Source organism: Budorcas taxicolor, chromosome 25 (assembly GCF_023091745.1).
Source record: "Budorcas taxicolor isolate Tak-1 chromosome 25, Takin1.1, whole genome shotgun sequence".
Classification (NCBI taxonomy): Eukaryota; Metazoa; Chordata; class Mammalia; order Artiodactyla; family Bovidae; genus Budorcas; species Budorcas taxicolor.
Genome location: NC_068934.1, coordinates 6514235 through 6530334, shown reverse-complemented (window position 1 = coordinate 6530334; position 16100 = coordinate 6514235). Strand labels below are relative to the sequence as shown.

Sequence of the window (16100 nt, the reverse complement as noted above, 5' to 3'; positions counted from 1 at the left end):
AGTCCATTGTGTATATGTACCACAGCTTTCTTATCCATTCGTCTGCTGATGAACATCTGCATTGCTTCCATGTCTTGGCTATTGTAAACAGTGCTGCAATGAACATTGGGGTACATGTTTCTCTTTCATTTCTGGTTTCCTCTATGTGTATGCCCAGCAGTGGGATTGCTGGGTCATATGGCAATTCTGTTTCCAGTTTTTTAAGGAATCTCCACACTGTTCTCCATAGTGGCTGTACTAGTTTGCATTCCCACCAACAGTGTAAGAGGGTTCTCTTTGCTCCACACCCACTCCAGCATTTATTGTTTGTAGACATTTTTTAAATATAAACTTATTTATTTTAATTAGAGGTTAATTACTTTATAATATTGTATTGGTTTTGCCATACATCCACTTGAATCCTCCACGGTATACACGTGTTCCCCATCTTGAACCCCCCTCCCACCTCCCTCCCTATACCATCCCTCTGGGTCATCCCAGTGCACCAGCCCCCAGCATCCTGTATCATGCATTGAACCAGGACTGGCGATTTGTTTCATATATGATATTATACATGTTTCAATGCCATTCTCCCAAATCATCCCACCCTCTCCCTCTCCCACAGAGTCCAAAAGACTGTTCTATACATCTGTGTCTCTTTTGCTATCTCGCATACCGGGTTATCATTACCATCTTTCTAAATTCCATATATATGTGTTAGTATACTGTATTGGTGTTTTTCTTTCTGGCTTACTTCACCCTGTATAATAGGCTCTAGTTTCATCCACCTCATTAGAACTGATTCAAATGGATTCTTTTTAATGGCTGAGTAATACTACATTGTGTATATGTACTACAGCTTTCTTATCCATTCGTCTGCTGATGGACTTCTAGGTTGCTTCCATGTCCTGGATATTATAAACATTGCTGCAATGAACATTTTGGTACACATGTCTCTTTCAATCCTGGTTTCCTTGGTGTGTATGCCCAGTAGTGGGATTGCTGGGTCATAAGGCAGTTTTATTTCCAGTTTTTTAAGGAATCTCCACACTGTTCTCCATAGTGGCTGTACTAGTTTGCATTCCCACCAACAGTGTAAGAGGGTTTCTTTTTCTCCACACCCTCTCCAGCATTTATTACTTGTAGACTTTTGGATTGCAGCCATTCTGACTAGTGTGAAATGGTACCTCATTGTGGTCTTGATTTGCATTTCTCTGATAATGAGTGATGTTGAGCATCTTTTCATGTATTTGTTAGCCATCGGTATGTCTTCTTTGGAGAAATGTCTGTTTATTTCTATGGGCCATTTTTTAATTGGGTAATTTATTTTTCTGGTATTGAGCTGCATGAGCTGCTTGTATATTTTTGACATTGTTTGTCATTTGCTTCATTTGCTATTATTTTCTCCCATTCTGAAGGGTGTCTTTTCACCTTGCTTATAGTTTTCTTCATTGTGCAAAAGCTTTTAAGTTTAATTCGGTCCCATTTGTTTATTTTTGCATTTATTTTTATTACTCTCGGAGGTGGATCATAGAGGATCCTGCTGTGATTTATGTCAGAGAGTGTTTTGCCTATGTTTTCCTCTAGGAGTTTTATTTTTTCTGGTCATATATTTAGATCTTTAATCCATTTTGAGTTTATTTTTGTGTGTGGTGTTAGAAAGTGTTCTAGTTTCATTCTTTTACAAGTGGTTGACCAGTTTTCCCAGCACCACTTGTTAAACAGATTGTCTTTTCTCCATTGTATACTCTTGCCTCCTTTGTCAAAGATAAGGTGTCCATAGGTGTGTGGATTTATCTCTGGGCTTTCCTATTTTGTTCCACTGATCTATATTTCTGTCTTTGTGCCAGTACCATACTGTCTTGATGACTGTGGCTTTGTAGTAGAGCTTGAAGACAGGCAGGTTGATTCCTCCAGTTCCATTATTCTTTCTCAAGATTGCTTTGGCTATTTGAGGTTTTTTATATTTCCATACAATTTGTGAAATTATTTGTTCTAGTTCTGTGAAAAAATACCATTGATAGCTTGATAGGGATTGCATTGAATCTATAGATTGCTTTTGGTAGTGTACTCATTTTCACTATATTGATTCTTCAGATCCATGAACATGGTACATTTCTCCATCTATTTGTATCATCTTTGATTTCTTTCATCAGTGTTGTATAGTTTTCTATATATAGTTCTTTTGTTTCTTTAGTAAATTTATTCTTAAGTATTTTATTCTTTTCCTCACAATGGTGAATGGGATTGTTTCCTTAATTTCTCTTTATGTCTTTTCATTGTTAGTGTATAAGAATGCAAGGGATATCTGTGTATTAATTTTATATCCTGCAACTTTACTATATTCGTTGCTTAGCTCTAGTAATTTTCTGGTGGTATCTTTAGCGTTTTCTATGCAGAGGATCTTGTCATCTGCAAATAGTGAGAGTTATATTTCTTTTTTTCCATTCTGGATTCCTTTTATTTCTTTTTCTTCTCTAATTGCTGTGGCTAAAACTTCCAAAAGTGTGCTGAATAGTAGTGGTGAGAGTGGGCACCCTTGTCTTGTTCCTGATTTTAGGGAAATGCTTTCCAGTTTTCACTACTGAGAATAATGTTTGCTGTGGGTTTATCATATATGGTTCCTATTATGTTGAGGTATGTTCCTTCTGTGCCTGCTTTCTGGGGAGTTTCTATCATAAATGGATGTTGAATTTTGTCAAAGGCTTTCTCTGCATCTATTGAGATTATCATATGGTTTTTATCTTTCAATTTGCTATGTGGTGTATCACATTGATTGATTTGTGAATAGTGAAGAATCCTTGCTTCCTTGGCATAAAGCTCACTTGGTCATGATGTATGATCTTTTAAATATGTTGTTGGATTCTGTTTGCTAGAATTTTGTTAAGGATTTTTGCATCTATGTTCATCAGTGATATTGGCCTGTAGTTTTCTTTTTTGTGGCATCTCTGTCTGGTTTTGGTGGCCTCATAGAATAAGTTTGGAAGTTTACCTTCCTCTGCAATTTTCTGGAAGAGTTTGAGTAGGATAGGTTTTAGCTCTTCTCTAAATTTCGTTAGAATTTGCCTGTGAAGCCATCTGGTGCTGGGCTTTTGTTTGTTGGAAGATTTTTTATTTCTCTGCTTGTGATGGGTCTGTTAAGATTTTATGTTTCTTCCTGGTTCACTTTTGGATAGTTATACTTTTCTAAGAATTTGTCCATTTCTTCCAAATTATCCATTTTATTGGCATATAATTGCTGATAGTAGTGTCTTATGAACCTTTGTATTTCTGTGTTGTCTGTTGTGATCTCTCCATTTTCATTTCTAATTTTGTTGATTTGATTTTTATCCCTTTGTTTCTTGATGAGTCTGGCTAATGGTCTGTCTATTTTATTTATCTTCGCAAAGAACCAGCTTTTAGTTTTGTTGATTTTTGCTATAGTCCCCTTTATTTTTTTCTCATTTATTTTTGCTCTGATTTTTATGATTTCTCTCCTTCTACTAACTTTGGGGTTCTTCATTTCTTCTCTTTCTAGTTGTTTTAGGTGTAGAGTTAGGACATTTATTTGATTTTCTCTTTTTTCTTTAGGTAAGCTTGTATTGCTATGAACCTTCCTCTTAGCACTGCTTTTACTGAATCCCATATGTTTTGTGTTGTTGTGTTTTCATTTTCACTGGTTTCCATGAATATTTTGATTTCCTTTTCGATTTCTTCCGTGATTTGTTGGTTATTCAGAAGTGTGTTGTTTAGCCTCCATGTGTTTGTATTGTTAACAGTTTTTTTTCCCTGTAGTTGACATCTAATCTTACTGCATTATGATCAGGAAACATGCTTGAAATGCTTTCAATTTTTTGAATTTACCGAGGCTAGATTTATGGCCCAGAATGTGATCTATCCCAGAGAATGTTCCATGTGCACTTGATAAAATGGTGAAATTCATTGTTTTGGGGTGAAATGTCCTATAGATATCAATTAGGTCTAACTAGTCCATTGTATCATTTAAAGCTTGTGGTTCCTCACTAATTTTCTGTTTGGTTGATCTATCCATAGGTGTAAGTGTGGTATTAAAGTCTCCCACTATTATTTGTTACTATTAATTTCCCTTTTCATACTTGTTAGCATTTGCTTTCCGTATTGAGGTGCTTCTATGTTGTGTGCATCGATATTTATAATTGTTATATCTTCTTCTTGGATTGAGCCTTTGATCATTATGTAGTGTCCTTCTTTGTTGCTTTACATGGTCTTTATTTCAAAGTCTATTTTATCTGATATGAGTATTGCTACTCCTGCTTTCTTTTGGTCTCCGTTTGTGTGAAATATTTTTTCTGCCCTTCACTTTCAGTCTGCATGTGTCCCTTGGTTTGAGGTGGATCTCTTGTAGTTGGCATATATAGGGGTCTTGTTTTTGTATCCATTCAGCCAATCTTTGTCTTTTGGTTGAGGCATTCAACCTGTTTACATTTAAGGTAATTATTGATAAGTATGATCCCATTGCCATTTACTTTGTTGTTTTGTGTTCAATTTTATAAAACTTTCCTTTGTTTCCTGTCTAGAGAAGATCCTTTAGCCTTTGTTGAAGAGCTGGTTTGGTGGTGCCGAATTCTCTTAGCTTTTGCTTTTCTGTAAAGCTTTTAATTTCTCCTTCCTATCTGAATGAGATCCTTGCTGGTTATAGTAATCTAGACTGTAGTTTTTTCTCTTTCATCACTTTAAATATGTCCTGCCATTCCCTTCTGGCCTGAAGAGTTTCTTTTGAAAGATCAGCTGTTATCCTTATGGGGTTCCCCTTGTGTGTTATTTATTGCTTTTCCTTTGGTGCTCTTAATATTTGCTTTTTGTGTTTGATCTTCATTAGTTTGACTGTTATGTGTCTTGGGGCATTTAACCTTGGGTTTATCCTGTTTGGGACTCTCTGGGTTTCTTGGATTTGGGTGGCTATTTCCTTCCACATTTTAGGAAAGTTTTCAACTATTATCTCAAGTATTTTCTCATACCCTTTCTTTTTGTCCCGTCTGGGACACCTATGATTTGAATGTTGGGGCATTTAACATTCTTTTTCTCTTTTTTTCCTCTCTGCTTCATTTATTTCCACCATTCTATCTTCCACCTCACTTATCCAATCTTCTGCCTCAGTTATTCTTGCATCTTCTCAATCCTTGTCTCTAGTCTATTTATCTGTAACTCCACTTTGTTTTCAAGATTTTGATCATCTTTACTATCACTATTCTGAATTCTTTTTCAGGTAGACTTCCTATCTCCTCCTCTTTTGTTTAAATTTGGTGGGCATTTATCGTGTTCCTTTACCTGCTGAATATTTCTCTGCCTTTTCACTTTGTTTGGATTGCTGTGTTTGGGGTGGCCTTAGTGTAGGCTGGAATTCGTGCTTCCTCTTTATTGTGGAGCCTGCTCCTGGTGGGTGTGTTGGACTAATGGCTTGTCAGGGTTTCCTGGTTTGGAGAGTTTGCACCTGTGTTCTGGTGGGTGGAGCTGAATCTCTTCTGTCTGACGTGCAATGAAGTGTCCAGTAATGAGTTTTAGGGTGTCTATGTGTTTGGCATGGCTTTGGGCAGCCTGTCTTTTAATGCTCAGGGCTTTTAATGCTTTGCTGGAGAATTAGTGTGGTATGCTTTGCACTGGAACTTGTTGGCTTTTGGGTGGAGCTTGGTTTCAGTGTAGATATGGAGACTTGGGTGAGCTCTTGTCTATTAATGTTCTTATAGTTGTCTTATGTTCTCAAGTTTTGGAGATAAGCCTCTTGCCTCTGACTTTCATTCTTTCTCTTATGGTAGCTTCAAGACTTCTCCATCCATACAGCACAGATGATAAAACATCTAGGTTAATGGTGAAACAATTCTCCACATTGAAGGATACCCCAGAGAGGTTCACAGAGTTACATGGATAAAAAAAGAGAGAGGAGGGAAATAGAGGTGGCCAGGAGGAGAAGAGGGGAAGTCAAAAGGTGAGAGAGCAATCTAGCCAGTAATCAGTTCCCTAAGTGCTCTCCACAGTCTGGAATACCCAGAAAGATTCACATAGTTAAGTAGAGAAGAGAACGGGGAGGGAGGAAATAGTGACCTGGGGGAGAGTCAAAAGGGGAGGGGGCAATCAAGGCAGTAATAACATCCCTAAGTGAAAATCGATACTGGAGATTAGATTCTTAAAGGTACAAAACTGATAACAAATACCAAAAAGCAAAGATTAAAAATCTAGAGGTTAGACTCTCAAAAATACAATATAAAAAATACAAAGCAAAATCAATCACAAAATTTAAAAATCATATATATATAAAATTTGCTTTAAAAATAGGGTCTTCTTTATGCAAGGTAATAGTAGGCTATAAAAATGAAATTTAAAGGAATAATAAAGAACTTAAATTTAAAAAATTAAAAAGTGGTAGTAGTAAAAATATATCTAGAAATTTCTCTGGAGCTGTTGTGGGCAGTGTGGGGTGAGTTCAGTTTCATATAGTTCCTTCTTCCAGCTTGTACCTCTCAAGGCCCAACCCTCCAACGCTTAGTCAATGTTAGCTACAGTGTTTTAATGTGTTGCACCTGTCACTTCCAGAGCAATTATCTCCTCTTTGTTTATTTTGCTTCCTCTGTTTTCAAGTCTCTTCAGTGTCTAATTTCTACCCTGACACAAGGCTCACTTGTTCAGTTGTGGGGAGGGAGGAACACTGCAAACAAATATTGCTGGCGTGTGTGGGGAGTGCTCACAGTGTGTGGACCACACTGGGTTTGCACCAGCTCATGGAAGCATGTGCTTCCCGGGTCTACACTGCTCAGGCTCCAGGATGCTCTGCAAGGGAACTGTCAAAAGTGGGCCCTGCATTTTGTGTATTTCCCAGGTACTAAGCTGCTCAGTACTCAGCCGCTCTTGGGTTCAGTTGGGCCTGCGTTTTGTGCTCTTCCCAGGTTCGAGCAGCTTAGGTGACCAGGTGCTTGGAGAGTGCACTGTCCCAGGTGGGCTGTGCATCTCACTCACCTTCCTGTTCCTGGCTGCTCTGTTTCCTGGGTGTGCTGTGAGAGCACCATCTCAGGTGTGCCATGTGTCTCCTGTGGGGAGCTGATCTCAGGCTGCAACCCTCATGGCAGATGTCAACCGTCCAGGACCCCAGGAAGATGTGGTTAGCCTGCTCACAGTTTGGTGGAGAATGCTGTCTCTGGGGCCGAGATTGCCCCTCGCTTTTCAGCTCTGGTGTTGCCCACCTGTCTCTCTGCCTCCAGCGTGGGGAGGGGCCTGTGTGCAGCCGGCCAGCTCTCCTTTGGTATTCATTCAGTCCTTTGTTCTGTAAGCAGGCCAGGCTGCACATTAGAGCCTTTCACAGGAAAATTCAATTTTTCTTTTCTTTCTGGTGATTCCACAGTTTGGGTTGCTATCTCATGTTAGCTCCCTCAGATTGTCCTCAGGGCTCAGGCCTAATCCTTATCCTAAGCATGCAGCCCGTGCCTCCCTGTCCAGGCCCCACTCACTTGTGGCGGACATGAGCATCTGTGCTACTTCTGCACTGACTGTTGTGGTTAGGTGCGTATTCTGTGGGTTTTTTTTTTCCCTCCCAGTTATGTTGCCTTCTGAGATTCCAAAACTCCCCACAGACCCGCCTGTGAGATGGTTTCCTACTGTGTCAGAACGTCTCCTTCACAACTCCCTCCCAGGACAGGTCTCCATCCCTAACTCTTTTGCCTCTCTTTTTGTCTTTTATATTTTGTCCTACCTCCTTTCGAAGAGAATGTGTTGCCTTTCTGGGTGCCTGGTGTCCTCCACCAGTGTTCAGAAGTTGTTTTGTAGAAGTTGCTCAGCATTTAAATGATCTTTTGATGAATTTGTCAGGGAGAAAGTGGTCCCCCTGTCCTATTCCACCATCTTGGGACCGCCCCTACACTGCATTTTTGAAAATTAATTTTTGGCTGTGCTGGGTCTTAGTTGCTGCACACGGGCTTTCTCTAGTTGCTGTGAGTGGGGGCTATTCTTCATTGAGGTTCATGGGCTTCTCATTGTGGGGGCTTCTCTTGTTGAATAGCACAGGCTCTAGAGCGAGGATCAGTAGTTGTGGCTCATGGGCTTTGTTGCTCTGCAGCACGTGGAATCTTTTGGTATAAAAAATCAAACCCACATCCCCTGCATTGGTAGGAGGATTCATAACCACTAGACCACCAGGGAAGTCTGCTCCACTGTGCTGAAGCATTGTGCTAAATCTATCACCCTATTTGTGTCAAGGCCATGCTTCCATTAGATGCTCCCAGTGAGGAACTAGATGCTGCAAGGATATTAAATGAGGCCCATTACTGGGAAACACGGACTCCTCTGATGGGAGGACTAGAGAGGCTGAGAGCAACGCTCTTGGGATTCTACCACCAACACTCTTCTCTCTTTCTCTTTTACTCCCTATCTGGCTTTCTTGGCCGTTCCTAGCTCCCTTGTTATTTCTTTCACTGGCCTTTCCCCTGATAAATCTCTTACTTATTGAATTCTCTTATTGACTACAGTTTCATGGACCTAGAATAACACCCTTTGAGAGCATCTTCCCTTGATTGTCATATTAATTCATTCCTCTTCCTCCTCTGCTTTCATCACTGAAGCTTCTCCTAAGTTGTTATTGTTTAACCTGATGTTGGAACTCTTTCCTCTTTCTTGTCCTGCTTTCTACTGTCTTCCTGTCCTTTCTTTTCCATTACTCTTGAGCAGGGTTCAAGAAGTCATCACTGATTTCTCTAGTGATTTATCACTAGAGACCAAAGCATTTGGCTAATTTATTTTCTTTGAATTTAAGGCAGTCTTAATAACTGTATTTTAGAATGTATGAGAAAACTTTTCATGACCTAGTGCAGTGCCCTCATTGTAGGTGAGGAGGCTGTCATCAGACAGCTGGAGGAATTTGTCCTATTTAACGAGGTTTCCTAGGTGACGCTAGTGGTAAAGAACCCACCTGCCAAGGCAGGAGACGTAAGAGACTTGGGTTCAATCCCAAGGTATGAAGATCCCCTGGAGGAGGGCATGGCAACCCACTACAGCATTCTTGCCTGGAGAATCCCATGGACAGAGCAGCCTCGTGGGCTGGTCCATAGGGTCACAAGGAGTTGCATATAACTAAAGTGACTTGGCATGCACTCATGCATGTTCCATTGAAGGGCAGATTAAGGAACAGCACCCTGGTCTGTTTTTCTTTTGAACTCTTAGCTTTACCATGTGGGTTAAGGCTCAGGATGGAGCAGAACTTTAGAGGGTACCATGGACTATGTATTTGTCTAAATATAGTCTAAATATTCATTACATTTAAAAGATGAGTGTGATTATAGCATTACTTGTAATAGTGGAAAACTATAAACAATACAGAACTTCAATCATTGATAAGTAAATACATTACTATGATAGTACATGAAGCTATTAAAATATATATTGTATAAGAGTATTTAATGATGTGGATATATGCTTATAATATAGTATTGAATGGGAAAAACAGTTTCAGAAATATCTATGGTGGTGGTTTATTGGTGATGTTATGTCCAACTCTTTTGTGACTCCATGGACTGTAGCCTGTCAAGCTCCTTTGTCCATGGGATTCTCCAGTCAAGAAGACTGTAGTGGGTAGCTATTCCCTACTCCAGGGGATTTTCCTGACCCAGGAATCAAACCTGGATCTCCTGCATTGCAGGCGGATTGTTTACTGACTGAGCTATGAGGGAAGTCCATAATCCTAAATGCTGTACAAAAGTAAACCTGTATTATCATTGTAGTTAGAAGAAGAATGCATGGAAGGAAAAAAGGAGGGATTTTATGGAATTAGAAATGAGGTTTGTTTAATCTAGTGTCTACCATTTGACTAGGGTAAACTAATCAAATTTGGCTGTGCTCTAACTGTGTTACTACAGTAATTACTTAATGAAAAAATTACCAAATGTGTTTAAGTCAGCTTTAGTAAGTCATTTTGTAAATGCAGTCATTAATATCATAACTTCTATGGAAGTATGCTTTGCATTCAAGACAGTGATTAAAAATGAATTTTGGAAAGTACAACATAATTTTTGGAAGGAGGCAATGATCTGCACATACAAAGGCAATAAGATAGTTTCCATTTCTCCATCCATATCTATACTTTGTAAGGGCTTTCCTGGTGGACAGTAAAAAAATCTGAGTCAGACACAACTGAGCAACTAACACTTTATTTTATACTTTGTAAGATATAATGAAACACTATACGTGATTAGAATTTAATCTTATTAAAAATGTAAGAACATACAATTTGTGAATTTCACTGTGAAAATTTACTCCCTCTGCATAATTAAAGAATGTGGTACTTGTCCCTGATGGTCAATTCTCATATTCCCACAAATGGTTAGCAATGTAATACTGTGAATTAATTATTAAAGACAGTATTTTATAAATTAGATACATCATAAAATGAAAGTTTCTTAATAAATGGTTAAGAAGAAAAGAGACATAGAGTTATATAATGGCCCAGGAATGCTGAGAACTTTATAAAAAGTTGATGAAATTTGAGTTATAATAAAATTTTAATTTACCTGGGTGGATGTTCATATTGTTTTTTACTCTTTTATTCTAAAGTGAATGTGATTATATGGCTTCTGTCTGCCTCCCTGAGTAACTACCAGGATTATGACAGCAGCAACAATCATAATAAAGACAATGACAATAGCATTAACGTACATAAAATACAAATTAGGTTCTAGCACTTACACTGTGCTAAATGCTTTGCATATTTTTTATCAATTTACTCGTAAAACAACCGCATGAGATAATATTCTAATAACTTATTTTACAAATAAGGAAATCAAAGTTCAGAGAATATGTGATAGATCTGGGATCCAAATTCATGTCTGATGTAAAACTTTGTTATTTTTGTTATTCAATTGCTCAGTCATGTCTGACTCTTTGCAACCCCGTGGACTGCAGTACACCAGGCTTCCCTGTCCTTACCTGTCTCCTGGAGTTTGCTCAAATGCATGTCCATTGAGTTGATGATGCCATCCAACCATCTCATCCTCTGTTGCCCTCTTCTCCTCTTGCCTTCAGTTTTTCCCAGCATCAGGGTCTTTTCCAATAAGTCAGCTCTTCGCATCAGGTAGCCAAAGTACTGGAGCTTCAGCTTCACCTTCCAGTGAATATTCAGGGTTGATTTCCTTTAGGATTGACTGGCTTGATCTCCTTGCTGTCCGAGGGACTTTCAAGAGTCTTCTCCAGCACCACAGTTTAAAAGCATTAATTCTTTGCCACTTAGCCTTCTTTATGGTCCAACTCTCACATCCATACATGACTACTGGAAAAACTGTAGCTTTAACTATATGGACCTTTGTTGGCAAAGTAATATCTCTGCTTTTTAAGATGCTGTCTAGGTTTATCATAGCCTTTCTTTCCAAGGAGCAGGCATCTTTTAATTTCACAACTGTAGTCACCATGGTGTAAGGGTTAAATGGTATATCCTATGCAAATTGTACTAGAAGCTATTATAAGCAAGCATTCAAGAAAGCAAGTTCAGGGACTTCCCTGGCAGTCCAGTGGTTAAAACTTTGCCTTCCAGTGCAAGGGGCGCAGGTTTGATTCCTGGTCAGAGATTAAGATTCCACATGATGCACAGTGTGGCCAAACAAACAAAAACAGAAAGCAAGTTCTTTGCCATTTTAACTTATAACCTCAGAGTTATCCATCAGCTAATAATATTTGTTTTATGTTCAACAGAAGAATGGGTGGATTAGCACCCCCAGATGACAGCTGGAAAGGAGGTCTTCAAGTGCCCTACAATGTTGGACCTGGATTTATTGGAAACTTTTCTGCACAGTTAAGAGATTATTTTTATTGTAACCCTCTTTAGGGGGAGGAAACCTTTTTTCAAAAAGCAATTTCAGAGGATGACTGAAAAGTAAAATCTACCATCAGCAGGAGACATAACAACAGGTTGGAAAGGGTATTACGCTTGTATCCTCACAATTGGACAATTATTGCTTATGTGCATTTAGAAATAGTCAAAATAATGGAAGATTCAAAAAATGTGGGTGGCAAGCTGTTAACCAATACTGTTAGCCTGTGTCCTCTATTTTTGTGTTAGAAAAGTCAAGATGCATATCCATTCCAGCAATAAAGTGGAAAGAATTTACAACGTGATTGGAACTCTCAGAGGGGCAGTGGAGCCAGGTAATTTAGTCATTTGTTCGGCAAGTATGGATCGGGCAGTTCTTTGGTGCCAGATACTGCTCTGCGCTCCGGGAATGTAGAGTGAACAAAGCAAGGCAACTCTTAGTCCTAATGGAACTCATGTAAACACAAAACAGATCCATAGGAGGTAATTTTGCATTGTGATGCACGTTGTGAATAAAGGTTGGGACTAGATTGGTCAGATGAGCAAGCTTGCTGGAAAACTATGCATGCTTCAATTAAAGGAACAAGGAAGGAGGAGCAGGGAGAGATGGTTTCTAGGTGTTTAATCTGAGCATTTTTTCCTTTTAAAGAACTCCAGATCTCTTTACTGCATATTTTGCATGGAGAAATACCTTCATAATAATGATAAATAATACTCTTATGCAGTTGATAACTTCAAGTTATGAATCCTGTACATAGATTTGTTTTTTTTACACTGAAATTGGTAAAATACATAGACATGATTTTCATATGATTTCAGATAACCTGCTCAGTGATACATTTGAAAATAATCTTGCTTTATTATGTTTTGATTCCTTAGGACCTATAAATTTGTAACCAAAATAGAATTAAACTGCATATCTCTCATACAAGCAGCCAGTATTTTCTTTCAGGGATAAAGAATATTGATATGCCTTCCAGTGAGCACTAAGTGATATGCAGCTATTTATTGAACCTCACAGAGTACATGTTTTGTGCCAGCTCTGTGCTAGGCTTTGGGGATGGAGGGATTTTTATAAAAGACCCAGACCAGGGACAAGGAGCCCCCTACATTTAAGTGTGGTAAATGCTTTATCAACATGAAAAGACTGCCCTGAAAGCAGGGTAGTGGTGTGATTTCCTCTCCCTGTAGAAATGGGAGCAGATTATAGAGAGGTAGAATCTCTGAGCTGTACCTTAAAAACTAAGTAGAAAGAGTAGAACGTGGAGAACTCATTACATGGCCACTGTATTCTTTTACTCTGAAAATACTGGAAGCAGTGTAAATTGGTAAAAGAGGAGTAACAGAGAATTATATAAAGAGGTGGAAAAGGATACTTTTATATTCACTTATCATTACTTATATACTTATAATTACTATAATTCATTGAGGTATTTACATTTGCTTATCGCATGTATATTTTCTTCATACATCACAATCAGAATAGTGATATATTTATGTAAGTCTTTAGGAATGTTGCTATCTTGAGTCCTTAGTGCCTCGTGTTTGGATGCTATTGAGTCATTTGCTGTTTGCTCTGTTCTTGACCTGGAATGGAAAGTAATTTTGCAGTGATGCTTTCTAGACAGATATGTCATTCTTGGAGGTCACCGTGACTCCTGGGTGTTTGGTGGCATTGACCCTCAGAGTGGAGCAGCTGTTGTTCATGAAATTGTCCGGAGTTTTGGAAAGCTGAAAAAAGAAGGTAATATAAGCAAAAAGTAAAAAGACCATTTTTTCTGAATCTCAGTTTGGTCTTCAGTGAAGTGAGTGTAAAATTACCACCTCAGTGGTTTGTGTGAAACAGCAGAGAGGCTGCATGCAAATTAAATCATAGTAGTAGCATACAATATGTAATAGTGGTTAGGAGCAGAGAGTAGCTTTCAGTAGTTAGCAGCTAAATTATTTGTGTTCAGTTGCTCAGTTGTGTCTGACTCTTTGCAACCCCATGGACTGTAGCCCACCAGGCTCCTCTTTCCATGGGATTCTCCAGGCAAGAATACTGGAGTGGGTTGCCATCTCCTCCTCCAGAGGATCATTCCAACTCAGGGATCAAACCTGCATCTCCTGCATTAGAGATGGATTCTTTACCAACTGTGCCACCTTATGTTGGTTAATAATATTGTTTATTCCTTTATATATTTATTTGTAATAATTCCTTTATATATAATATTCACATTACTTATGTTTAGATATTAAATTATAATCTGAAATAAAGGAATTATACTGTTCATGGTTTCTTTTGGCAACAAAGAAGATGGAAATGAGTTTCTTCACTGGAGAATAGCCACCAGAATTAGATTATAAGCCACTGTGTCCTGGTCTGAGAAGTGTGAACAGGAGTTCCTTGGGCTCTTCCAGCCTCAGGCCTCAGGTCAAGGGCACTAAGTGACTGAGGAGATGAAAGCTTATTCAGGTAAATGCTGGTCTTCTTGCTTAATAGGATGCTGTCAAAAGTTTTATATCTGCATTCTCACACTCCAGCTTTGGTTTCTCTCACAGACTTTCAGATTATACTATACTATTAGACTGACCATTACTTCAGTCATTTTAGAACCTTTTTATGAAACCAAAATAAAATTTAGTTCAAATGGTTGTTTGTTAAAATGAACATTGCACACTGAGAACAGAAGGTCTGTGTTTACTGCTCCTGCAGACAAGGTGTCTATGGACTGGAAATGTGATCCATAATTTTTCTTTTTTTTAGCAACAGTGAAAGTAGTGAAAATATGTTATGTTTAGTAAAAATATGTTATGTTTGCATGGTACCTATTTCCTCAGAGAAACAATGTTATTATGTGTGCTATCTGTTTTGAACACATAGCACCAGGGAGATGTTTACCTAGTTATTTCTCATTTCAATTTACAAATGTATTAACTGATGGACTTCCCTGGTGGTCTAGTGATTAAGACTCCATGCTTCCAGTGCAGGGGACACAGATTCGAACCCTGGTTGGAAAGATACCACATGCAGTGAAGTGTGGCCAAAAACAAACAAAAAGCAAAAATAAATTAACTGAGTGTTTCAGTTCAGTTCAGTTCAGTTCAGTTCGGTTCAGTTGCTCAGTTGTGTCCGACTCTTTGTAACCCCATGAACTGCAGCATGCCAGGCCTCCCTGTCCATCACCAACTCACATTTACCCAAACTCATGCCCATCGAGTCGGTGATGCCATCTAGCCATCTCATCCTCTGTCGTCCCCTTCTCCTGTCCCCAATCCTTCCTGGCATCAGGGTCTTTTCCAATGAGTCAACTCTTTGCATGAGGTGGCCAAAGTATTGGAGTTTCAGCTTCAGCATCAGTCCTTCCAAAGAACACCCAGGATGGTCTCTTTTAGAATGGACTGGTTGGATCTCCTTGCAGTCCAGGGGACTCTCAAGAGTCTTCTCCAACACCACAGTTCAAAAGCATCAATTCTTTGACACTCAGCTTTCTTCACAGTCCAACTCTGACATCCATACATGACCACTGGAAAAACCATAGCCTTGACTAGATGGACCTTTGTTGGCAAAGTAATGTCTCTGCTTTTGAATATGCTATCTAGGTTGGTCATAACTTTCCTTGCAAGGAGTAAGCATCTTTTAATTTTGTGGCTGCAGTCACCATCTGCAGTGATTTTGGAGCACCAAAAAATAAACTCTGACACTGTTTCCCCATCTATTTGCCATGAAGTGATGGGACCAGATGCCATGAACTTAAGTTTTCTGAATGTTGAGCTTTAGGCCAACTTTTTTACTCTCTTCTTTCACTTTCAACAAGAGGCTTCTTAGTTCCTCTTCACTTTCTGCTGAAGTGTTTAGGATTTAGTAATTTACCCAAGGTTGTGTAGTGGGTGTGCAACAGAGTCTGGGACTGAAATTCAGATTTCTGGCTCCCAGTCCAAAAAACCATGACATCTCTCTTTGAAATCAAATCTAAGGGTGCTCTATTCTTTTTACCATAGTTTTCTTATTCTTTAAGAAAACAGAATTATGGAAACTAGAATTTACATAGTTAGTTTTTAATATTATTATGAAATGTTTCATAATTTTGCAAGAAGGATCCCTGTGGTAAATATAAAACATGACTATGACAGTTTCGGAGTATGCCTACAGACTGCAGTGATGAAGAATAATAATTATTTGGGGATTTGAATAATAACTATTAATACTCTTAACAAACATGAAGCACTTGACTCAATAGCCAGAGGGATATTCAGTCTTAATAAGCACAAATGAAATATGTACTGAAACAATGACAACTTGTACTGTTTAGAACACTTGTTTAGTGGTATCTTTAGAACTGTTATG

General features: G+C 38.7%; 1 protein-coding gene across 1 annotated transcript in view; it reads left to right on the top strand.

Moving 5' to 3' along the window:
- LOC128068851 (Putative N-acetylated-alpha-linked acidic dipeptidase) overlaps positions 1–16100 on the top strand; it is a 68550-nt gene that overhangs the window by 32554 nt on the left and 19896 nt on the right. Inside the window, exons 8-10 of the mRNA XM_052662087.1 lie at positions 11656–11754; positions 12023–12108; positions 13398–13517. Of these exons, the coding sequence (XP_052518047.1) occupies positions 11656–11754; positions 12023–12108; positions 13398–13517 (305 nt within the window). The remainder of the gene's footprint in view (positions 1–11655; positions 11755–12022; positions 12109–13397; positions 13518–16100) is intronic.